Below are 26,329 nucleotides of genomic sequence, written 5' to 3'. Positions count from 1 at the left end.
TGGTTTAGGTTGGAGGGTCACAGTTTTTTTTTTTAACTGGTCGGTGCAACATCGTGGGCCGAAGGGCCTGTTCTGCGCTGTAATGTTCTATGTTCTATGTTCTATGTCTACAGTAAGTGTCTGATGTTCGGCAGCTTTATGAGTTAAGAGTATACGAGCTGGGGGCTGAGCTTCAGGCACTGCAACACAGCAGGGAGGGCAAAGCTCCCTGTCGTCTTTGTATCAGGAGGCAATCACATTTCTTAGGACAGGGTCTTCTGATTTGGTCAGTGTTCAGGGACAGGAGAATGTGACTGCAAGTGAGGCAGGTAAGGGGATTCAGAAGGCAAGAGCACAAGAGCCTCAACCTTTACAATTTGTCTAACAGGTTTGAGATTTTTTCAGTTAATTTGGGTGAGGGTGGGTGGGAGTTGCAGGGTGGATGAGCTAACTGACCGTGGCACCATGGTACAGGAAGCCATTCAAGTGAGCGGAACAAAAAGGAATGTAGTGGTAGTAGGGGATAGTATAGTCAGGAGCCTGATGGTATAGAAATCATAGAAACCCTACAGTACAGAAAGAGGCCATTCGGCCCATCGAGTCTGCACCGACCACAATCCCACCCAGGCCCTACCCCCATATCCCTATATATTTTACCCACTAATCCCTCTAACCTACGCATCTCAGGACACTAAGGGGCATTTTTTTAGCACGGCCAATCAACCTAACCCGCACATCTCTGGACTCAGGCAGGAACTTTCAAAAGTTAATTGGGGGAAGTCTGTGGGAAGGAAAAGGGACGTCTGGTAAGTGGCACGCTTTCAAAAGTGTGTTAACCAGGGTTCAGGGTAAACACATTCCTCTTAGAGTGAAGGGCAAGGCAGGCAGAAGGAGGGAACCCTGGATGACTCGGGATATTGAGGCCCTGGTCAAGAAGAAGAAAGAGGCACATGACATGCATAGGCAACTGGGATCAAGTAAATCCCTTGAAGAGTATAGGGGGTGTAGGAGTAGAGTTAAGAGAAAAATCAGGAGGGCAAAAAGGGGACACAAGATTGTTTTGGCAGATAAGGCAAAGGAGAATCCAAAGAGCTTCTACAAATACATAAGGGGCAAAAGAGTAACAAGAGAGTAGGGCTTCTTATGGATCAACAAGGTCATCTATGTGCAGATCCACGAGATGGGTGAGATTCTAAATGAATATTTCTCATCAGTATTTACTGTTGAGAGAAGCATGGATGTTAGGGAACTTGGAGAACTAAATCGTGACGTCTTGAGGAATGTACATATTACAGAGAAGGAGGTGCTGGAAGTCTTAAAGCACATCAAGGTAGATAAATCCCCGGGACCTGATGAAGTGTATCACAGGATACTGTGGGAGGCTAGGGAGGAAATTGCGGGTCCCCTAGCAGAGATATTTGAATCATCGATAGTCACGCGTGAGGTGCCTGAAGATTGGAAAGTGGCAAATGTTGTGCCTTTGTTTAAAAAGGGCTGCAGGGAAATGCCTGGGAACTGCAGGCCAGTGAGCCTCACATCTGTGGTGGGTAAATTGTTGGAAGATATTTTGAGAGACAGGATCTACAGGCATTTAGAGATGCAAGGACTGATTAGGGACAGTCAGTATGGCTTTGAGTGGAAAATCATGTTTCACAAATTTGATTGAGTTTTTTGAAGGGGTAACCAAGAAGGTAGATGAGGGCAGTGCAGAAGATGTTGTCTACATGGACTTTAGCAAAGCCTTTGACAAGGTACCGCATGGTAAGTTGTTGCATATGGTTAAATCTCACGGGATCCAGGGTGAGGTATCCAAATGGATACAAAATTGGCTTCTTGACAGAATGTGGAGATGCCGGCGTTGGACTGGGGTAAACACAGTAAGAAGTTTAACAACACCAGGTTAAAGTCCAACAGGTTTATTTGGTAGCAAAAGCCACACAAGCTTTCGAGGCTCTAAGCCCCTTCTTCAGGTGAGTGGGAATTCTGTTCACAAACAGAACTCATAAAGACACAGACTCAATTTACATGAATAATGGTTGGAATGCGAATACTTACAACTAATCCAGTCTTTAAGAAACAAAACAATGGGAGTGGAGAGAGCATCAAGACAGGCTAAAAAGATGTGTATTGTCTCCAGACAAGACAGCCAGTGAAACTCTGCAGGTCCACGCAACTGTGGGAGTTACAAATAGTGTGACATAAACCCAATATCCCGGTTGAGGCCGTCCTTGTGTGTGCGGAACTTGGCTATCAGTTTCTGCTCAGCGACTCTGCGCTGTCGTGTGTCGCGAAGGCCGCCTTGGAGAACGCTTACCCGAATATCAGAGGCCGAATGCCCGTGACCGCTGAAGTGCTCCCCAACAGGAAGAGAACAGTCTTGCCTGGTGATTGTCGAGCGGTGTTCATTCATCCGTTGACGCTGCGACAACGGATGAATGAACACCGCTCGACAATCACCAGGCAAGACTGTTCTCTTCCTGTTGGGGAGCACTTCAGCGGTCACGGGCATTCGGCCTCTGATATTCGGGTAAGCGTTCTCCAAGGCGGCCTTCGCGACACACGACAGCGCAGAGTCGCTGAGCAGAAACTGATAGCCAAGTTCCGCACACACAAGGACGGCCTCAACCGGGATATTGGGTTCATGTCACACTATTTGTAACTCCCACAGTTGCGTGGACCTGCAGAGTTTCACTGGCTGTCTTGTCTGGAGACAATACACATCTTTTTAGCCTGTCTTGATGCTCTCTCCACTCCCATTGTTTTGTTTCTTAAAGACTGGATTAGTTGTAAGTATTCACATTCCAACCATTATTCATGTAAATTGAGTCTGTGTCTTTATGAGTTCTGTTTGTGAACAGAATTCCCACTCACCTGAAGAAGGGGCTTAGAGCCTCGAAAGCTTGTGTGGCTTTTGCTACCAAATAAACCTGTTGGACTTTAACCTGGTGTTGTTAAACTTCTTACTGTTCTTGACAGAAGCCAGAGGGTGGTTGCAGAGAGTTGTTTTTCAAACTGGAGGCCTGTGACCAGCGATGTGCCTCAGGGATCAGTGCTGGGTCCACTGTTATTTGTCATTTATATTAATGATTTGGATGCAAATATAGGAGGCATGGTTAGTAAGTTTGCAGATGAAACTAAAATTGATGGTATAGTGGACAGTGAAGAAAGTTATCTCCGATTGCAACGGGTCTTGATCAATTGGGCCAGTGGGCTGACGAATGGCAGATGGAGTTTAATTTAGACAAATGTGAGGTGATGCATTTTGGTAGATTGAACCAGGACAGGACTTACTCAGTTAATGGTAGGGCGTTGGAGAGAGTTACAGAACAAAGAGATCAAGGGGTACATGTTCATAGATCCTTGAAAGTGGAGTCACAGGTGGACAGAGTGATGAAGAAGGCATTTGGCATGCTTGGTTTCATCAGTCAGAACATTGAATACAGGAGTTGGGATGTCTTGTTGAAGTTGTACAAGACACTGGTAAGGCCACACTTGGAATATTGTGTGCAATTCTGGTCACCCTATTATAGAAAGGATATTATTTAACTAGAAAGAGTGCAGAAAAGATTTACTAGGATGCTACCGGTACTTGATGGATTGAGTTATAAGGAGAGGCTGGATAGACTGGGACTTTTTTCTCTGGAGCGTAGGAGGCTGAGGGGTGATCTTATAGAGGTCTATAAAATAATGAGGGGCACAGATCAGCTAGATAGTCAATATCTTTTCCCAAAGGTAGGGAAGTCTAAAACTAGAGGGCATAGGTTTAAGGTGAGAGGGAAGAGATAAAAAGTGTCCAGAGGGACAATTTTTTCACACAGAGGGTGGTGAGTGTCTGGAACAAGCTGCCAGAGGTAGTAGTAGAGGCAGGTACAATTTTGTCTTTTAAAAAGCATTTAGATAGTTACATGGGTAGGATGGGTATAGGGGGATATGGGCCAAATGTGGGCAATTGTGATTAGCTTAGGGGTCTAAAAAAAAAGGGCGGCATGGACAAGTTGGGCCAAAGGGCCTGTTTCCATGCTGTAAACCTCTATGACTCTATGACTCTCGGAGGATTGACACTGTTCTCTGCAGCAGAGAGCATGAGTCCAGATGACTGTGTTGCCTGTCAGGTACCAGGCTTCATAACATCAGCTTGGGGCTGGAAAGGAACTTGCAGTGGAAGGAAGAGGACCCAGTCGTCATGGTCGGTGTAGGCATCAACTACATAGGCAGGACAAAGAAGGGGTTTCTGCATGTTCAGTATGAGGATCTAGGAACCAGTTTAAGAAGCAGAACCTCGAAGGTCATAATCTTTGGATTATTACTGAGCCATGTGCAAATTTGCATGGGGATAATCAGATTAGAGAGATGAATGTGTGGCTCAAAGACTGGTGTGGGAGAAGTGGGTTCCGGTTCGTGGGGCACTGGCATCAATACTAGGGAAAGTGGGATCTGTACCTTTGTGACAGTCTTGCAGGAGGACATAGATTGGGATCTGACTATTGAAGAATATTTAGGAAGGACAGGAAAAGACGGAGGGATGGCCCTGTTAGTTGGGTTCAGGAAACCAGAATGTGGAAACAGCTCTGATGAAGGGTCATCCAGACTCGAAATGTTGGCTCTATTCTCTCTGCCACAGATGCTGTCAGACCTGCTGAGTTTCTCCAGCATTTTCTGTTGTTGTGTTGATGTGGAAACAGTTTGGGCAGAGAAAAGAAATGGTAAAGGCAAGAGTCGGGTACAGGCCCACTAATTGTAACCGTGTGCAAACAATGTGGGAGCAAAAAGAAAGAAATAATTGGAGCTTGTCAGAAAGGCATGGTGATAATCATGGGAGATTTTAATTTCCATATAGACTGGAAAAGTCAGATGGACAAAGGTAGCCTGGATGCGGAGTTCATTGAATGTTTTCAGGATAGTTTCTTAGAAGAGTCCATTCAGGAGCCAGCCGGACAGCAGGCTATACTATACTCGGTATTATGCAATGAGATGGGAATAATTAATCATCTCATAGTGAAGGTGCTCCTAGGTAGCAGCGACCATAATATGATTTCATTTTACGTTCAGTTTGAGGGAGAGAGGAGTGGGTCTGAGACTCTGTTTGAAAACTTAAATAAGGGCAATTATGAGGGCAGGAAAGCTGAGCTGGCGAAAGTGAATTAGCAAATTAGTTTAAGGGATAGGCCAGTAGCAATGCAGTGGCAAAAACGTATGGGGATATTTCAGAATGTACAGAATAGAAACATTTCAATCAGTAAAAAAAGTCCAAAGGATGGGCACACAATCTGTGGTTAACCAGAAAGGTTAAAGATAGCATTAAACTTAAAGAAAAAGCATGAATACAAATGGCAGGTCAGAAGATTGGACAGAATAAAAGGAACAGCAAAGGATGATGAAAACATTAATAAGGAGGGAAAAATGATAGAATATGAAAGAAAGATGGCTAGAAATATATAAACAGATACTATAAGTATCTAAAAAAGAAAAGGGTCAACAAAGTGAACATTTGTCCTATGGAATGTGAATCTGGAGAACTCATAATGGAAATAAAGGAGATAGCGGATGAATTGAGCATGTATTTTTCATCAGTCATAGAGGATACAAGTAACATCCCAGAAGCAGCTCAAAACTAGGCAGTGGAAGGTGGGGAATGGTGAACTCACTAAAATTAAAGTAACCAGAAAAGCGGCACTGAATCAATTGTTGGAGCTGTGGGCTGAAAAGAGCCCAGATCCAGATAGACTTCAACCTGGGGTCTTTAAACAAGTCAAAAGAGAACATGCTGGAAAATCTCAGCAGGTCTGGCAGCATCTGTAAGAAACATAGGAACATAGAAAAACTACAGCACAATACAGGCCCTTCAGCCCACAAAGTTGTGCCGAACATGTCCCTACCTTAGCGATTACTAGGCTTACCTATAACCCTCTATCATACTAAGTTCCATGTACTTATCTAAAAGTCTCTTAAAAGACCCTGTCAAATCCGCCTCCACCACTGTTGCTGGCAGCCCATTCCACACAGCCACCACCCTCTGAGTGAAAAACTTACCCCTGACATCTCCTCTGTACCTACTCCCCAGCACCTTAAACCTGTGTCCTCTTGTGGCAACCATTTTAGCCCTGGGAAAAAGCCTCTGACTATCCACTCGATCAATACCTCTCAACATCTTATACACCTCTATCAGGTCACCTCTCATCCTTCGTCTCTCCAAGGAGAAAAGGCCAAGCTCAGTCAACCTATCCTCATAAGGCATGCTCCCCAACCCAGGCAACATCCTTGTAAATCTCCTCTGCACCCTTTCTATGGCTTCCACATCCTTCCTGTAATGAGGCGACCAGAACTGAGCACAGTACTCCAAGTGTGGTCTGACCAGGGTCTTATATAGTTGCAACATTATCTCACGACTCCTAAACTCAATTCCTCGATTGATGAAGGCCAGTACACCATATGCCTTCTTAACCACAGCCTCAACCTGCACAGCTGCTTTGAGCGTCCTATGAACTCGGACCCCAAGATCCTTCTGACCTTCCACTTTGCCAAGACTCCTACCATTAATATTATATTCCGCCATCCTATTTGACCTGCCAAAATGAACCACCTCACGCTTATCTGGGTTGAACTCCATCTGCCACTTCTCTGCCCAGTCTTGCATCCTATCAATGTCTCAAAGCTTTGACAAAGAGTCATCTGGACTCAAAACATCAGCTCTTTTCTCTCCTTACAGATGCTGCCAGACCTGCTGAGATTTTCCAGCATTTTCTCTTTTGATTTCAGATTCCAGCATCCGCAGTAATTTGCTTTTATCCAGTCTTTAAAGAAGTGTCCAGTGTGATAGTTTGGCTTTCATTCTCCAAAACTCCCTAGAGTTCGGAAAGGCCCCATTAGATTGGAAGAAAGCAAATGTACCTCCTTTATTCGAACAGGGAGGGAGACAGAAAGCAGGAACCTACAGGCCAGTTAGCTTAACATCTGTCATAGGGAAAATGTTAAAGGCATTATTAAAGAGGTTATAGCAGGACACTTGGAAAAACTTAAATTATCAGGCAGAGTCAACATGGCTTTGTGGAAGGGAAATAATGTTTAATCAACTTATTGACGTTCTTTGAGGAAGTAACATACACTGGATAAAAGTGGATGTACTGTACTTAGATTCCAGAAGGCACTTGATAAAGTGCCACATAAAAGGTTATTGTGGAAAATAAAAGCTCTTGTTATAGGGGGCAACATATTGGCATGGATAGAAGATTGGCTAGCTGACAGGAATTAAAGAGCAGGCATAAATGAGTGATGTGCCAAAGGGATCAGTGCTGGAACCCCAACTGTTTAGAATTTATTTAAATGACTTGCATGAAGGGATTGAAAGGATGGTTGCCAAATTTGCTGATGACACAAAGATAGGTAGGAAAGTAAGTTATGAAGAAGACATAAAGAGGCTACAAAAAGATATAGATAGGTTAAGTGAATGACCAAAGATCTGGCAAATGTATTATAATGTGGGAAATGTGAAATTGTCCATTTTGGCAAGAAGAATGAAAAAAAAGCATAATATCATAATGGTGAGAGACTGCAGAGCTCTGAGATGGAGAGGGATATCGTTGTCCCAGTGCATGAATCACAAAAGACTAGTATACAAATAGAGCAAGTAATTAGGGAAGCTAAAAGAATGTTATCATTCCTTTCAAGGAGAATTTAATACAAAAGTAGGGAGGTTATCTTCAGTTGTACAACGCATTAGTGGGTCCATGTTTTTTTCTATTTGTTCATGGGATGTGGGCATCGCTGGCTGGACCAACATTTATTGTCCATCCCTGAGGGCACTTAAGAGTCACCCACATTGCTGTGGATTGGGAATCAGATGTAGGCCAGACCAGGTAAGGATGACAGATTTCCTTTCCTAAAGGACATTAGTGAACCAGATGGGTTTTTACAAAAATCGACAATGATTTCATGGTCATAATTAGACATTAAATTGCAGATTTATATTGAATTCAAATTTCATCAGTTGCCATAGTGGGATTCAAACACGGGTCCCAAGAGCAAAGTAATCTCTGGATTACTAGTCTAGTGACAATTTGGATTACTGTATACCGTATTGGTCACCTTATTTAAGGAAGAATGTAAATGCATTGGAAGTAGTTCAGAGAAGGTTTACCAGCCTAATAGTTAATATGGGTGGATTATTGTATGAGGAAATGTTGGACAGGTTAGGCTTGTATCCGTTGGAGTTGAGAAGCGTGAGAAGCAACTTGATTGAAACATATAAGATCCTGAGTGGTCTTGGCAGGGTGGATGTGGAGAGAATGTTTCCTCTTATGGGAGAATCTAGAACTATGGGTCACTGATTAAAAATAATGGGCTACCCATTTAAAACGGAGATGAGGTGAAATTTTTTCACTCAGAGGGTTGTGATACTTGGGAACTCTCTCCCAAAAAGGTGGTGGGAATAGAGGGCAGAATTATCCCAAAGAATTTCTAAGTGTCATAACGGCAAGAATAATGAAGAGACCCACGCCGGTCTTTCTGGTGCGCTCCACATCGCAATCCACCCACACTCAGTCACTGTTTTCGAGAGTTGGGAGTTTGGCACTAGTACTAGGCACTAGTACAGGGCCTAAACACGCCGGTGAGCCCAGCTTTAGAGTGCTCGGACGCCATTGCGCAAGGGTGCTCCAATCCCAGAGTGCACTGGGAGATCCTTCCTCTCCCCACGGATTTTGGGACACACTCCTATCAACAGCATGTTTCCCTACACCCTTCCTGACATGGGTCGTCGGCATTGGGGTGTTTGCTAATGGGTCCACTTGCCCGACCCCTGATATGCCCCTCCTTCATGATCCACCCCTGCACGAATCCTCCCCCATCACACCCACCTCCTTCCCCGTCATGGCCCCCACTCAGGCCCCAACTCTTTGGCATTGCCCAGCTGGCACGCTGGCACTGCCAGGCTATTCGATGGCCATTGCCGGGCTGTCTGGTAGCCACTGCCAGGCACCACCAGTGTGCCAGGTGGGCAGCACCAGGTGGGCACTGCCTGATGGGCACCGTCCAGCCATGTCCATGACCACCCAGGGCTTCAGTGGATTCCGAGCCCTCGGCGTGACTGTCGCGCCAAGTCTCCGCTATGCATATTTAAATGCTAGTCAGATTCACGCACTTTCTGGATGCAATCCGGTTCGTGCCATTAGGAAGGGGCCGGGAGACTCACAAACTGTTTGGCACCAGGTGCGAAGCAGCTTTTTAGGTCTGCACATTATTCTCTGGAACTGGAATGATCTACTCATGGCACGGTGAGGTCGGAGAATCCACCCCCAGATCTGCCATGATCTTCTTAACTGGCAGACCTGGCTCGGGGACTCAGTGGCTTACTCCTGGTCCTTGCTCGTATTACTTGATTTACGTTGTTATGTGGTTATCATAAGATCTCTTTTCACAATGTTTCTGTGCACAAGATTAAGAGGTGTGAATGCTTAATGCTTTTATTGCATTGATAGTTTAATTGTCTTTGATTGACACTTTTAAAGGGTTGTAGGAACACCAGTGTTTTCTCAGTTATGAATGGGTACATTTTTTCTAAGCAGTTTCACACGTGCCATTTTACTATAGGGTTCATTGGTTCTGTGCATAGTATAAACTGGGTGAACAAGCATGGAGGGACCATGAATTCGCAAGAAGGGTATGAGGGGCCATCATTGAACTGGGTAGGGGACATGGGTTGGCATGGAGAGGGCAGGGGGGCCTTGGGTAAGACTTCATCAACTTACCTTTCAAAAGGTTCCTGAACTCAGACTATGTTCACAACTCCTCTGAGATCTGTGAATCATGAGTCACAGAGAAACTCACCGGTCTCCATAAAATTCCAGGGGGCTGGATGCCTGCTCCTACAATGAAGCCAGCCGGGCTGGGAATGCAGTGTACAGGCTCAGTACCTGCACTGTAGGGGTGCTGAAAAAGGGGACTGGAATCATGGAATCATGCCATGCCCATTATTTTTAAATGGCTCCGAAATCCTTCTGACACCATAAAATTCCATGTCTCGGTGTTGGTAATCTATTTAACCATGGGAGCCAATAACTGAGATTAAATTGCCCTCACTTGACACAGGGGCAGGAATCGGAACCAATATTTCTCTGCTTTGGGCACAGAAATTGGGGTCATTTCTGGTGTTTTGTTGTTGCCCTGGTTGGGATTGGTTAAGACACCCCAGACAAGATAACAATGTAGGACCTTCATGTACTGTATGGTTCAATAAGTCACCATACGCAATGCAAGGACCATGTTGTGGGTTAATAATTCACAGGTCAGGCCCCAGTGTCAAGAGAGATTCTTTCATTTTCCGTGCAAAACATATAAAACTAAAATACTTTGTTTTCTGTTTTGAGGGTGGTTAGTATAAAGGTGCGGTACCTTTGATAAAATTCTACCTATATGCATGCCTTGTTGAAAGGAAGACTTCAGCAGATTACTTCATCAATAAGCACATTAAACAAGTGGTGTCATTTACAAGGTAGTGCCATCTTCTGACTAATTACCTGTCAACCAGTTTAGCGCTTCACAGTCTAAACACTCAAATTTTATGATGCAGTAATATAACGACGAAACACAGGGAGCTGGGAAATAGAAATGGCCATTCACACCATCCAATTCACTCTGTTAGCCACATCTGGTTTCAGCATCAGATTCGATCATTTTTCATCTTTTTCAGCATGTACCCGTATCTTTTCACTTTCCGCTGAATCAGTAATTGACCCAATTCCCTTTTGAATACTTCAACTAAGTCAGCACTTACTACACTAGGTGCCAGCCTATTCCATAAATCAAAAACTCCAAGCGTGAAGAAGTTATTTCTGAAGCCTGGTTGAGACTCTTCAGATTCCAATCATGTCCTCTGATTTTTATATGTTAATTTGGCACAAAATGCCTCTCTCGACGTTCCTGTTATCAGTTTCCTTCATCGTTACTTCAGGAATTTTGATTTGTCCCATCCCTTAATCTTTCAGAGTTGTTGATTTATTGAATAAACTGTTACCAGCTGCAGGGTTCAGACATTTTATATGCAGAATAATGAATTGCTGGGAGTGAGTTGTAGGCTGTAATCTCATAAGAGCCTCAGATGATTTACTCAGAATAATGGTTACTTGGAAAAGACTCATCCACAAGCTGTGATTTTCAAAGGGGGAAGGGTTTTGTAATGGGCAGGTTGGGAACAGCTAACACCAGCCTTCCTTGAAAATACAAACACTGGTCACTGAGGAGGGTCTGCCTGGGTTAAAACTCCAATTTAAAAAAAAACCCTTAGTGTCAAACGAGATTGCCAATGCAAAAATATTGCTGCATTGCACATTGAGTCTGCTTGTGTTTACAAAGACAGCAGTCTAGCACAGAGCGTTCTGTTGCTTTCAGCTCTCACTACACTGCTCTGAACAAGCTTAATGTACGTTTCTGGTTTAATGCAAGGGTGGAGAAAAATGTAAATTGTAAGTAGTAAACGAAATTGGGAACAATGCTATCACTTTGTGTTCTTTTTGTGGGGGGTGAGGAGTGTGGTTGGGCAAAATCAAATCAATTCTACAACGTTCACCCTGGTCATGCTGTGTTATGAATAGATGATTCTATCAATGGCAGCACTACAGCAAGCAGCATGCTGCTTTAGTGTCGATTCATGAGCCTCTTATTGTGGTTTTAGGGCAGGCAGGAGGAATTTAACAGATTCTTAAGTAATTTGCAATTTTGCCCACCAAAGAACATTTAGCTTGATTTAAAGGACTGCAGTTGTATGTTGGCTCTGTATTCCGGCTTCATTGGAAAAACTGAGCTCAAACACAAGCTATGATGAAAATCAGTTGCCAATTTTTTTTTTCCCCTCCGTGGAAACAGACTTCTTGCCCACAGCATTGTGGAACTCCATTTATGGGCATGTTCAGTAGTTTCCTTTTCCCCTGGCTCGAGAATCAGGTATTAGGTAAATGAGGCGAGGTGGAGAGTTAAGTATCCAGGGAAGAACACAATGAATTGGTGCTGCTTGATGCTGACTGTGGTAAGGAATCTTTTGTAAGGGTTGAGACAAAGTGCCATGGTAACATATCCCACCAGAAAAACTCTGATCTTGCCCAGCTTTTATAAACGTTCGTCAGCACTCAATGCTGATCTAACTTCAAATGGTGTAATTTGGAACGGGTATTAAATTCACTAGAAAAGAGGTGGTTGGAAACTGTTACTTTGTGGTTTCTTAGTTCGAGTTGTTTTGATAAATCTGGCTGAGACGAACTACCCACGTTTTAACATTTGATTTGAGTCACTACAGCGCTGAAATCTTGTTGCTGTCTACGCTGGCGGAATCTTACAGTCCCTTCGATTGCGCACCGTGGCAAGGGGTATGTTTAATGGGAAATCCCATTAACAACGGCGGGACTGTAAGATCCCACTGCCAACAACTGGCGCGCCACTTCCCTTTTCCATGAAACACAGCGTAGAGGAGGAGAAAAATCCTGCCCCTTGCGTCATAGAGTCATGGGTGGGAATCTTCCCGTTCCGCCCACCATGGGAATCGTAGCAGGCGAGGGGCGGACCATCGAAAGGTCCATTGACCTCGGGTGGGATTTTCCCAGTTTCGGGGTGAGCACGGCAGGAAAATCCCTCCCGTAGTCATAGAGATATACAGCATGGAAACAGGCCCTTCGGCCCAACTCATCCATGCTGACCAGGTTTCCTGAACTGAACTAGTCCAATTTGCCTGCATTTAGCCCATATCCCTCTACATCTTTCCTTTCTATGTACCTACATATTTTGCTGTTTTATTTACCTGGGTGTGATTTTTACTTAATTCATTTAACACAGTGACAGTGGGAGTTTATGTGATAATTAAAGGGGCATTGCCATCTTGAAAAAACATTCAATGGTTTTCTTTGTGGAACAAAGATGGAACAACAGTACACACAAATCACACAATGAGCTTATCCAGCCCAATAACTATCACTGAGTTTGAAGTAAAGAAGTGTTTACCGAGCATGCTTGCAAGAAAATGTCACTCTTTTGATCAATAAATACTGGGAATCCATCATTTAGCCAAGTAATTTCATAATAATGATTACTTATAAAACTCTTGTTTCCTGATGTAAAGGAGAGACCAGAAAACCTCTTAATGAACTTGCTGTGAGCACATTTTATCAATTAATTTGGACGGCCAAAGTTTGCTTGTGTCAGACAACTGTCGACAGCAATTCTGGCTTTCCCTTACACACCAGGTATGAAGCGCTTTTAAAATGTGTCATTGCTTTGAAATTACAGGAATCAAGAATCAGTCCCACTCAAACAGGTCGAAAAATTAATTTATTCTATTTTGTCAAATAATTTAAAACTAATTGACAATTATCAGCATGGATGCCATTATTTGAATATCTCCAATCTGAATTTGAAAGTAAAGATGTTTTACCTTTAATCTGGTCATTATTCATTAGCAGGAAGGAGGAATCAACTTGCCAAAAACAAAGACATTGCAGAGGATTTGCTGCTTAAGGATTTCAAATGGGGACCTGTAACGATCACATGAACTTTGAATCTAAAGAGGTAGTGTATCTTAAAGAAAATGTTAATTCTCCTTCCCTGTTTTTCGGTTTATATATTTTGTCCTCTTAGAATCATAGAATCCCTGCAATGGAGAAGGAAGCCATTCGACCCATCGAGTCTGCAGCGACTCTCCGACAGAACACCTTACCCAGGCCACATCCCTGTAATCCCCCTTCAGACGCTAAGGGGCAATTTTAATATGGCCAATCCACCTAACCTGCATTGGATTGTGGGAGGGAGAAGGAGCACCCAGAGGAAACCCATGAAGACACGGGGAGAACGTGCAGACTCCACACAGTCACCCAAGGCTAGAATCTAACCCGGGTCCCTGGCACCATGAGGCAGCAGTGCTAACCACTTCATAAACTCCACTTCATAAACAATGACTTGGCAGAGAACCAGGCAAGCCACCTGCTACCAGTTCTCAGATAATGGCTTTCCACAACCAGCCTCAAGGAGTGCCAGACAGTAGCCTGGTTGATCAGTTTTCTGATTGTTCTTTTCTCTTTCTGGACAAGCTCTTTGCCTTCAGCTTGGGACCCTTTCTCCCCCACCCATGTCCCCCCTCTCTCATCAGACCATATCTTCACCCCCAACCGCCCCCACCCCCCTTCCACCCAGCTCCCCTACTCCCTACGGGTACAATTTTGTCTTTTAAAAAGCGTTTAGACAATCACATGAATAAGATGGCTATCGAGGGATATGGGCCAAGTGTGGGCAATTGGGACCAGCTTAGTCGTTGAAAAAAAGGACGGCATGGACAAGTTGGGCCGAAGGGCCTGTTTCCATGCTGTAAACCTCTATAACTCGATGACTGAGATAGGAGCCATAATTGAAATCAATGCTATTAAAATTTCGAACTGTGGGACTGATTGCTAATTCAGTACAACAAACACACAATTGTACTTCTATTCAAATCACGCCAGTGCAAAATCTGAGGTACACACCTATGAAATATGCCAGTAGAATAGCCAGTACCACAGAGGCAGCGATAGCACACAAGGCAGCACATTTCCAGCTACAGTACTTGGACGGCTTCTTAAGTTTAAAAGCGTTTCGGGAGAAGGTGCTTCGAGGCAAAAGCCGCGGTGGTGGAGAGTAGACGGTACCAGAGGTTAAAGGATAGCCTGGGGTGGACGTACTGAACAGAGGTGTTGTCCCAGAAGAGGTCTTAAAAAGAAAGTGCCTGCAAGAGAGAAAAAAGAAGAAGCTTAGAGTGTGGCAAACCCATGGGATTAAAAGTGCTTTTGTATTTCTCGTCTGGCTCGTCAGAAGATGGTACATGATACATATCTTCAATTTTTTAATAATTATATTTTCCACTTCCTTTGTCCTGAATTTTCACAGTCCTTTTTGTTTCAATCTGTCAAATCAGGAGTGCCTTTTCAGAAACAGAGGTGGGCGGAGAGCTCGAGTTTGAAAATCCTAATATTGTCATTTGGTATTTTTACTCCACGGGCCAAGATTTGCTCCTCTGCGCATTGTAGCAAAATCATAAAGCTGGCAGCTGTAAACATGTTCACGTTTTCATCCAACCTACAGTGAAAATCCCCTTCTAGTAGTTAAAGAGAACACATCCACTCGCAGGAAATGCAGCTGTAATGCCACTGGTGTGCACTTCATTTGATTTCTGCGCAGAGAATGGTGGTTCTTATTGCACGCTGTTGGGAAAAAGCCCAAAGACAGCAGGATTCAAATTCACTGGGCAGAGAGTTGCGTGCAACATCTTGCTCAGAACTTGTAATGGCCCGCAGTTGCTTTCTGGATATCTACACAGCCAGCTCAAGTAAAAACAAGCTCTTGCTGGCATCTGACAGTCTCACACCTGTAAACTGGAGGTGATAGAGATTGATAAATTTTTGTTGGGTGAGGGTGTTAAGGGCGACATATCCAAGGTAGGTAGATAGTTATGATACACAAAACCCATGATCTAACTGAACGACGGAGCAACCCAGAGAGTCTAAATGCTTTGCTCATGTCCTTAAGCGAGAAACACTGATCTGATTTATATGAAATTATTTTGTAGATAAAATCTGCTGTTGACTAGATATTGGCCAACATCTTGCTTTTTGACGAGAAATGTGAAAATGTGGATTGTGGCTTGTTCACTGTCTAGCCATTAAGATTGAGAGCTTGTTCGATAACCTCTAAAACTGGAGTTCAATACTTCAGCCACCATTGCCTGGCAAACCCACAAGGCAAACTTGCTGCTTCCATTGATCATCATATAATGAGACAAGGTCACATGTACTGACAGCATGTTCTCATGTTAATTTTGCATGGCGTCACTGCATATGTGGCTGCGATGTGAGGCTCTTTTGAATATTTTGCCTCCGCAGAACGATATCCCTTCAAGACTAGTTGGCTGCTTGCTCCAACATGGTGTTAACAAAACCTGGAAATCATGATGCTGACAGATTTTGTTTGTGTCAAACATTAGTTGTGGGTTTTCTGCCATTATGTACACACAAGATGCCAAGGAACCCTCGAACAAGTTAATATTCCTCGATTGATTGACCTGCACTGTAGCCAGTACGAGATCAAAGATACTTTGGCTTTGAGCACATAAGCCTGTAATATTGGTTAGTCACTGAGTTACAGGTCTGCTTCATTGCATATTGCACAGGAAGGAATGAAAATGCTTTGTCATTGATCAAGCCCATTCTGTTCACAGATTATGCACAACCTATCCCGGCACGGACTCCATCTCATTCATTCATTCATTTAACCTCAAAACAAAATTCCACAAAACCTTGTCTGGCTCTAAAGAGATCATCAAACAGCCAAAACATTGTCAGATCTCCAATCTTCCATGCAGGGCTGTTGTTTTTTTTTACAGATTATGTTTTTTTTTACAGATTATGTTTCTTGGTACAGAATCGCACGATCTTTCCTCTCACATAGATTATTAAATACAAAAGTTTATTTTATTAGCGTTAATGTAAGTAGACTTACATTAACGCTGCAATGAAGTTACTGTGAAAATCCCCTAGTTGCCACACTCTGGCGCCTGTTCGGGTACACTGAGGGAGAATTTAGCATGGCCAACGCACCCAAGCAGCACGTCTTTCAGACTGTGGAAGGAAACTGGAGCACCCGGAGGAAACCCACGCAGACACAGGGAGAACATGCAGACTCCACACCGAGTGACCCAAGCCGAGAATCGAACCCGGTTCCCTGGTGCTGTGAGGCAGCAGTGCTAACCACTGTGACACTGTGCCACCCCTAAATAATTATCCTATAATCAATCCCATCAATTGCCCAATAATGATGCAGTTTCCTTTTGTACCAGGGCAATATTAATAACTTTGGCTGGAAATTTGTTGCACATGCATGACCCTTCATGAAAAAATAACTTCTATTTCATTGCCTTGCTTGAAATAAGCTACTTTCTATTTATATATTACCTGTCAAAACAAGGTTTTTTTTTCATTTTAAAAACCTGGATCATGTTTCCTTCAATCTTCTACTTTCTAATGATGTTGACCAATATCAACCTGCTTTGACTTTGAACCTGACTCTCAGGAGCCAGGCATGTCACTCTTATGCTATTCTTCTCAAACCAATGCCTTCTGAAGGTGAAAGGGAAGAAGCTGGATAACCCCAGGAAACAGTTTTGTGGAGAGCGGTGCATAATATAACTTGGGGCTGTCCACTCTATTCAATGATTTCTGAGTCTGGCGAGTGTTCCCTCTGCTGTTCTTTGTCTCGTGCCAATTAGAGATCTGATGAAGAGTCATCCACACTCGAAACGTTGGCTCTTTTCTCTCTCCACAGATGCTGTCAGACCTGCTGAGATTTTCCAGCATTTTCTGTTCTTGTTTCAGATTCCAGAATCCGCAGTAATTTGCTTTTATCTCAAAGTACAGTGCGGCCCCGTTATAACGCGATGGTTGGGGTCCATAAAAGCGGGGTTGCGAAAAAAGCAGGGTCGTGCTAAATCGGGGTCACGCTAAATTTGCTAATTATTAGCGGGAAAAAAAGGGTCCAATGACACCATCGCGTTATATCCGAATTCGCGCTAAATTGGGACGTGTTAAATCGGGGTTCCACTGTATGTTTGTTGGTTGGAGGTGCACGATACCTCATTTGTCTCGCTATACTTCATCGAGTTATCTGAGTTGTAACACCTGACACTTTGTGCAATGGCTAAACATGTGACAAAGTGAATACCAAGGTTTTGAAAGGTCTTGATAGATGAGATGGAAAGAAGGGGGGATACTGGGGTGAGGTGGAGGGAAGAGGCCTTCCAAACATTTGCTCAGGAAACAGTGGGAGGAAGTAGCAATGGAGGTGAAGGTCAGGAATATGGAAACAGTGCAGGAATAAGTTTAACAATCTGAGGGACGAAATTTTTGGAACCTCAAGTCAGGTCCAAATGGAAGTCTTGAGCGAGCATTTGTCAGCAGTTAGACCAGCACAGGACACAAGAGCACAGAAAGAAATAGAAGCACTCCAAAGGCGTGAGGGTTATGTGGATTGGCCATGTAAATTGACCCTTAGGGCCTGATTTTACCAACAATTTGCGCCCGTTTTCGGGCGCGAAAACTTGGTAAATTTGGGCGTGAGGCGAGTAGTGCAATCCACGACCGCCTCTGTGCCCGTTCCCCCTTTATCAAGCATCTAAAATAGTCGTGATCGGAACCGCGCCTGAAATGGGCACGACGTCAATTTAAATGCATTTGCATGCAATTAAATTGACTTAATGAGCTGGACGCCCAAACCTACTGCATTTCCCCCTTTACCATCGTGTTCGCCCATCCAGATTCGGCGCGAAACAGACTTGCTCGGCAAAGGTCCATTTCGGGCGCTCCAACTCCCGAAGAGGTAAGTTCAGAGTTTCCAGCGGCTCTAACTCAGATCAGTGGTGGGGGAAGGGGAGGTGGGTCTGATCGTTCTCTGGTGGGGGGGGAGGAGGAGGGAGGCGGGTCAGATCATTCTCTGGTGGGGGGAGGAGGAGGGAGGTGGGTCAGATCGTTCTCTGGTGGGGGGGAAAGGAGGGAGGTGGGTCAGATTGTTCTCTGATGGGGGGGGGGGGTGGGGGGGGGCAGGGACGGGGAGGGTCCGCTGCCATTCTGTGGGCGATCGGTTGGGGGGCAGAGAGTGTCTGCTGTCACTCTGCATGCGAATGATGGGGGGAAGGAGGTAGGGGGCCATGATCGATCTGGGTAGCAGGGGGATGGGGGAATAAGAGGTTCAGTTATGTTGTGGGGATTCGTCAATGTCTGCGGGGGGCTGGGGGAGTGATGTGGCAGGGGAATGTCTTTCAAATTTTTTTTACTGCACATGCGCAGCTGAAGGCTCCGATTGGAGCTGCAGGGTTTCGGGTGCGATAAGCCCCGCCCACAGGCTTCTGCAGCGCGATTCAGACTCACTGCTTTTTTTCCCGGCTGAGTGCGTATGGGGGCGCCGGAGAGCAGGGTTTACATTCTCGGATCTGGATCACTCCCAGATTCAGCACTTGGTATCAAAATGGTAAAATCGGGCCCTTAGTGTCAGGGGAATTAACAGGGTAAATACATGGGGTTATGGGGATACGGCCTGAATGGGGATTGTGGTCAGTGCCGACTCGATGGGCCGAATAACCTCGTTCTGCACTGCGATTCTACCAGGCCCTTCAAGCCTGCCCCGCCATTCAATACGATCGTGGTTGACCTATGAACCTCATGGATTTATGGACATGGCTGATCGATGGACAGGGACATTTCTGGAGGCTGCCTCCTAATTAAGGACAGCGATCAGGCTCCCGATGCTGCCAGCCCATTCGGGCAACAGCCCCACTGGGAGAGATGAGCGCTGTTGGGGAGAGTGGGAGATTATCCAGATGCCTCAATTTAGAAGCACCAATGGAGAGGTAGGTTTAAAAATAAAAGAGGTCAAGCAGACAGGCGCCTTAGTCAGAGAATAAACTTCTCTGGATGGCTTGTTGGGGCCACAGGGATTGCCCCCTTGTCATGTCCCTGGCTCCCTTCTGGGGTATGCAGCCTCTGGCTCTGATGGCAACCTGGATTGCCAGAGAGATAATGCCTCCATGGAGGTGGTAGTCTCCCCACAGTGGGGGCATTCCGACTGCCAACAAGATGCTGGCAGACCATCTAATTGTGTCCTTAAATATAGTAGCTAGCTAATCTGAGTCCCTGCTCTCTGCTGGCAAGTTCCCTCTGTTGGGACTGCATGAGGGAGCCATCCTGAAGCAGCTCACTGATTTTCCTGAGCCCCTGCCCCAAGCTCGCTGCTCTGGAGCTAAGAACAGTCTGCCTGAGATATGAGTGTTCATCTTCTAGCCTCATCCGTCATTCAGTTCGCTGCAGCCTCATCACACAACAGCCACCAACATGTTCAATTAACCCAGACTCCATTCTAAAATTCATGTACATGTTCTGACTTGTTGGCTTGTGACTTGCAACAGTGTGAAGTGTACAAGCACAGTAAAATGGTTCAGTTGGGAGCACATTTGCCTCTGAGACACAAGGCTCCAAGTTCAAGTTCCAAACCACGGCTTGGCCACAAAAATCACAGCTAATGCTCCAGTGCAGTATTAAGGGAGTGCTGCACTGTTGGAGGTGCTGTCTTTTGGATGAGGTGTTAAACTGAGGTTCTAGCTTCCCACTTGAGTGGATGTGAAACTTTTTGTGGCACAATTTCGAAGAGGGGAGTTATCATCGGTGTCCTGGGCGACATTTATCCCTGAATCACCACAACAAAAAATAAAGATTATCCTGTTATCATCACATTGCAGTTTGTGGAAGTTTGCTGTGTGCAAATTGGCTGTGGCATTTTCCTACATTGCAGTGACTAGACTTCATTCTACATGTCAGTCACTTTAAGAGTACTTCATTGACTGTAAGATCCTTTGGAATGTCGAGTGGTTGTGAAAATTGCTGTACTAATACAAGTCTCTCTATTTTTCTAACCTTCAAACTGCTGATGGTGCACCTCTAACCTTTTCTTCTCCTCCCTCATTGCTGCCCTAACCTTGTCCTGTTTTCCTTCCAGATACTCAAGAACTGGAACTTTCTCACACTTAAGCAAGAGAAGGGAAGCAATGGTGATGAAGAGACTTATCACTCAATCCTACACTCACAGCCACCAACTCAGACAATGGTATTTACTGTATTGTAGAATCTAGGATAGAGAAGGGATCTACATGGTAAGATACTGAGCATACGTGCGCAGGAGCCAGGGCAGGGAGGGAGAAGCTTCACACTAATTCTCCAGCAGAAGAATTTGATGGACCAGGTTTCTGCTTTCTCTCCTCACAGATGCTGCCAGACCGGCTGAGTCTTTGCAGCATCTTTTGTTCCTGTTTCAGATTCCAGCATCCACAGTATTTTGCTTATTACAGAAGAGGGTTGATGGGTTTACACACCCAAATGCTTGGTACACTAGGAATCTTTTGCTCAATGCCAAGGAGAATGGAGGAGTCCAGTTTGACCTTGACACAGGGCTTCGGGCAGCACTGGGAGACCATCCTTTCCACTATGAAATGAGCCATCACTTCCATCGACACAGATGTGGAACCTGATGCAATTTCCGATGGCCAATGCCACCACTTCCACCACAGCACAGACAGCTATCAAATGTTGCAGCATTGCTGTGGAAACTCAGACTGGCCTCTTGCAAGCACAGACTGTTGCATTAGAATCATAGAATCCCTACAGTGCAGAAGGAGGCCATTCGGCCCATCGAATCTGCACCGACAGCAATCCCACTCAGTCCCTATCCCCGTAGCCCCACATATTTACCCTAGCGAGTCCCCCTGACACTAAGTGGCAATTTAACATGGCCAATCAACCTGACCTGTGCATCTTTGGACTGTGGGAGGAAATTGGGAGGAACATGCAGACAATGACCCAAAGCAGGAATCGAACCCGAATTCCTGGCGCTGTAAGGTAGCAGTGCCGCCCATTAATAGCTCTGAATACCACTGTTCAAAGGGGCTTCCACGGCATCAGAGTAGCCTGTCAATCTATTCTCCAGCAGATCAGTAGGATTGCTCAGGCATCACCCGAGGAGAGGTGTAATGGCTCCACGGAGTACATGCCTGCTATCCTCGCTCAGGATAACAACATAGGTGCCATCTGTCAGTGCCCTTGCCATTGCCTGCCAGCCAGACCGTTGCTGCCCAGCACAAGATGTTGCAGGACTGAAGCTGGATCTTCTAGCAGATTCTGTGCAGCAGAGAGAAGGAGTGGTGCAGGCAATGGCAGAATGGGAGGAATTTGGAAGATTTCCTGCATCAAACGAAAGCTAGTTGTCCAGGGATACACAATCTCAAAGGAATAATGGCTGCTTGGTGGATCAATGGTGGTGCTGTTGGCTGTTTGATTTGATTTGATTTGTTATTGTCACATTAGTATACAGTGAAAAGTATTGTTTTTTGAGTGCTATATAAAGCATACCATACATAGGGAAGGAAAGGAGAGAGTGCAGAATGCAGTGTTACAGTCATAGCTAGAGTGTAGAGAAAGGTCAACTTAATGCGAGATAAGTCCATTCAAAAGTCTGAAGACACAGCTACTGAATTTCTGCCTGGACATTTGACTTTTTAAAAAACTTTGACGTTATTTTTGGGAACAAGTTATTAATTGGTTTTGATTTAACATGTTGTTTTGCTCCGTTCTTTGTTTTATTTTGTATTTTTCTATTTTACTTGATTGAATATAAAACTTTCCTGAGTTCAGGCTGCAGCGGAAGCTGACTGAATAAATAACCCTTTGATGATGGAGCTAGATCCCATATAGGAAGAAGCTGTCTCCATTACATCTTCTCTTCCTCTTCATGTGCCCCATTTCCTGTTCTACTTTCTCCTCTTCCACAGCCTCTGTCTCTTCATCCTATACCTGCCCCCCAGCCTCTCATTCAGTAGGTGGTGACAAGCGCTGCTCCTTCATAGAATCATAGAATCCCTACAGTGCAGAAGGAGGCCCATCGAGCCTGCACTGATCACAATCCCACCCAGGCTCTATCCCTGTAACCCCGCATATTTACCCTGCTAATCTCCTGACACTAAGGGGTAATTTAGCATGGCCAATCAACCTAACCCATACATCTCTGGACTGTGGGAGGAAATGAGAGCACCCAGAGGAAACCCACGCAGACACGGGGAGAATGTGCAAACTCCACACAATCACCCAAGGCCGGAATTGAACCCGGGTTCCTGGTGCTGTGAGGCAGCAGTGCTAACCATTGTGCCATTGTGCCGTGCCACCAACATGATGGCCTCGGTGTGCAATAAGCAGCATTTTACTGACAATCTTGAGGCACTGCTCAGCTTTACAGCGCAAGGGCCCCTCTAGAGAGCAGAGGCATTGCTTCAGAACACTGATGGTGGGCTCTACAATGTCCCTTGTGGCAGCCTGGCTTTCATTGTTTGCCTGCTGTACGCATGTGGGTTGGTTTTGGACTGGAGACATGTTATGAGTGGATAATTCTTGTTGCCTGGTGACCAACCTTTGACTTGCTGTGCGGTGCGCAGGTGGCAAAGAGTACCGCCACAGAATGAAGGCGTCATGACTGCTGCCAGGAAGATGGACACTCCGCAGCATAGTGAGCTGCCTGTGGTCATGCACCAGTTGCACAATTGGGGGAGTGGTACCCCATTGGTGAAAATGGCGGAGATGACATGAGGCACTTGCAAGGCAATATCCATGAAGCCATGGCAACCAGGGGAGGTGATGGCCGAATGGTATTATCACTACGCTATTAATCCAGAAACTCAGCTAATGTTCTGGGGACCTGAGTTCAAATCCTGCCACGGCAGATGGTGAGATTTGAATTCAATAAAAACAAATCTGGAATTAAGAATCTACTGCTGACCAGATATCATTGTTGATTGTCAGAAAAACCAATCTGGTTCACTGATGTCCTTTACAGAAAGGAAATCTGCCGTCCTTCCTTGGTCTGGCCTACATGTGACTCCAGCAATGTGGTTGACTCTCAACTGCCCTCTGAAATGGCCTAGCAAGCCACTCACTTGTCAAGAAGGCAGCTCTCCGCCACCTTCTCAAGGGCAACTAGGGATGGGCAATAAATGCTGGCAGCCAGCGACACCCATGTCCCACGAACCAATTAAAAAGTCCCTGCATCACCCACTTGCCTTCAGCAAGAGGGAATAAGGTGAAGCTGTTTCATGTGCACTGAGAGTCTCAGAGACCTCCCTTAAGCAGTAGTGCACTGCGAAGTCTGAGATGTTGCTTATAACTCCAGCAGCAGCCTGGAAGGAGCCAGATACCTAAGTACTAAGGTCCTTTTGACAGCCAGAGGGAGTCCAGTCCTTGCCCTTCTTTGAGACTGCAGATGTAGGCTAAGCAGTCAGTACCTTTCAGGCACAAACACTTTTGTGAAGAGCTGACATCTCTATTATTAGTCCTCAAAGAAGAAAAGGCAAGAGCATTTCTCCCTAAACTCTCCTGCTCCCCCCTCCCCCTTCTCCTTATTCTAGAACCTTTCCCTGTTTTGCATGGCCTCGCCTCCTTTTCCCAGACACGCTCAGTTCCCAGAGTGAGGCTTACCAAGCCACCCATCCCCGGAAGCAACTTTCACAAGCTTCCAAATTAACAAAAAAAAACTTCAGCACTACCCAGACCATTCCCTGTCGACTATTCAAACTTTAAGCAAGTATTGGCAAGCTCCAAAAAAAATGGGTACGATTGCACCAATTATCTGAGGAAATAATCCGACAACTAACCTATAAGTACTTCCTGATCACTTTAAATAGCGATGGAAGTGGGTCCTTCATACTGTTTAACACATGTTCAGCACTTTGAGGTTCAGAGATAGGCTGAAAAGGGTTCAAAAATGGCAACATGCTGTTGCACACTAATGAACACGATAATCTGCCTGTTTTGTCTCCAGCCAGCAATTGTCAGGTGCATTCCCTTATGCCGAGATGGCATCAGGTGTACTTCCTTGTCAGGAGTGTGCATGGGCGCTGCCTCAGGCCCCATTGTCGAGCTTTAGCAGGCTGTGCAGTGCCCAAAAATACTTGATTACCTATTAAGACTCGCATTCCGTCCATTATCTTGTAATTGAGTTTGTGTATATATATGCCCTGTTTGTGATCCCAACTCCCGCTCACCTGCTGAAGGAGCAGTGCTCCAAAAGCTCGTGCTACCAAATAAACCTGTTGGACTTTAACTTGGTGTTATGAGACTTCTTACTGTGCCTAAAAAGATGGGCAATACTGAGGTCAGTTTCTCCCCACAGTGTCCAATCTGACATCGTAAGAAGTCACACAACGCCAGGTTAAAGTCCAACAGGTTTATTTGGCATCACAAGCTTTCAGAGCGCTGTTCCTTCAGCAGGTGAGTAATCTGACATCAACAATGATGTATTTGACTTGTAACCAAAATGACTTTAAGCCGTATCCCAGTTCTTGATCTGTTTAACTGGTAACAGCATCATGTGGACTGAATGCTTTAATTGAGATGTCAATAATTCATACCTAGCCCTTTAAATTTATCACCTTTGCCACTGGACATCTTTTTATCAGATATACTTGAGTGCAATTTGCAGTTCCAGTATGCATTTCCTTAGATTTATCCATATTAAATTCCACCCCGGTCTGGTAATTAAAGATTCTGTTGTACAACAATACTTCCACAGGAAAGTAGAAGTCAAAGTGTAAGAAGCTGTCAGCATGAGATTAGCTTCCTCATTTACCTATTTCTATACAAGCTGGGCTGTTGAAAGTAAAAATAAAAGTACTGAAAAACATTGTGAAGTGCACCATGAAACATTTGGCTAGGGGAAGAAAATTTAATTGCCTTTCACAACCAAGTCTTTCAGAAAGCCGGTTGGTTGATCTAATTTTTTTTTAACATCGTAACAATGTGTTTGGTCTAATTGAAACAAAGATGAATACAAACATTCAAAACACATCTCAGTCCTGTCAACATGAGGCAGAAATTAATTTATACAGGTTTATAAAATTATTTTATTGCAGTAACTCACTAAGAGCAATTACAGCTAAATATGAAAGTTGTCGGTGCTTCGATTCCACTTTATTTTAGAGTCAATGGTTTGCTTACAAATTACAATTATTTAAGTGGGTGCAGGTGTTATAATTATTTCACACAGGTTCCTTTCACCTAGAATCATAATATGAATCTAACCCAAATAATGGGTTGAGAGTCTTCCATCTTAGCTGGTGCATGGGGTCCGATGTTAAACGGGTTTGGGAAAATCTCAATTAAGGGACAGGTCGCAGAGCAAAACTGGTGCATTTGGTGCTTTCAGTGAGATACAATTAAAGGATTTAACGGGAGAGTTATTAACGAAGCAGCATTGATGAAAGAAAGATTTGCATTTTTATGTAGCACCTTTCACGACCTCAGGATGTCCCGTACTGCTTTAATGAAGCACTTTTGACGTTTAGTCACTGTTATAGAATAGAATAGAATCATACAGAAGGAGGCCATTCGGCCCAGCAAGTCTACACCGACAACAATCCCACCCAGGTCCTATCCCTGTAACACCATGTATTTACCCTGCTAATCCCCCTGACACTAAGGGGTAATTTAGCACGGCCAATCCACCTAACCCGCACATCTTTGGACTGTGGGAGGAAACCGGAGCTCCCGGAGGAAACCCACGCAGACATGGGAAGAACATGCAAACTTTACACAGACAGTGACCCAAGGCTGGAATCGAACCCAGGCCCTTGGTGCTGCAAGGCAGCTGTGCTAACCCACTTTAGGGTGGCACGGTGGCACAGTGGTTCTCATGTTGTAATGTAGGGAAGGTGGCAGAACTATGATAAAGACTAGATAATCTGTTTTACTGATGTTGATTGAGGGATAAA

The 26,329-nt window shown here is 44.8% G+C and overlaps 1 protein-coding gene across 3 annotated transcripts in view; it reads right to left on the bottom strand.

Annotated features, from left to right (window-relative positions):
* Positions 1–26,329, bottom strand: part of LOC144505046 (teneurin-2-like) — a 2,673,959-nt gene that overhangs the window by 196,244 nt on the left and 2,451,386 nt on the right. For all 3 annotated transcript variants that reach the window (XM_078230751.1, XM_078230754.1, XM_078230752.1), the window contains one exon: positions 14,472–14,710. In XM_078230751.1, coding sequence (XP_078086877.1) covers positions 14,472–14,710 — 239 coding nt within the window. The remainder of the gene's footprint in view (positions 1–14,471; positions 14,711–26,329) is intronic.

This window comes from Mustelus asterias, chromosome 16, assembly GCF_964213995.1.
Source record: "Mustelus asterias chromosome 16, sMusAst1.hap1.1, whole genome shotgun sequence".
Taxonomy (NCBI): domain Eukaryota; kingdom Metazoa; phylum Chordata; class Chondrichthyes; order Carcharhiniformes; family Triakidae; genus Mustelus; species Mustelus asterias.
Note: the sequence above shows the minus strand (reverse complement) of the source record. Positions and strands in the feature narration are given on the sequence as shown.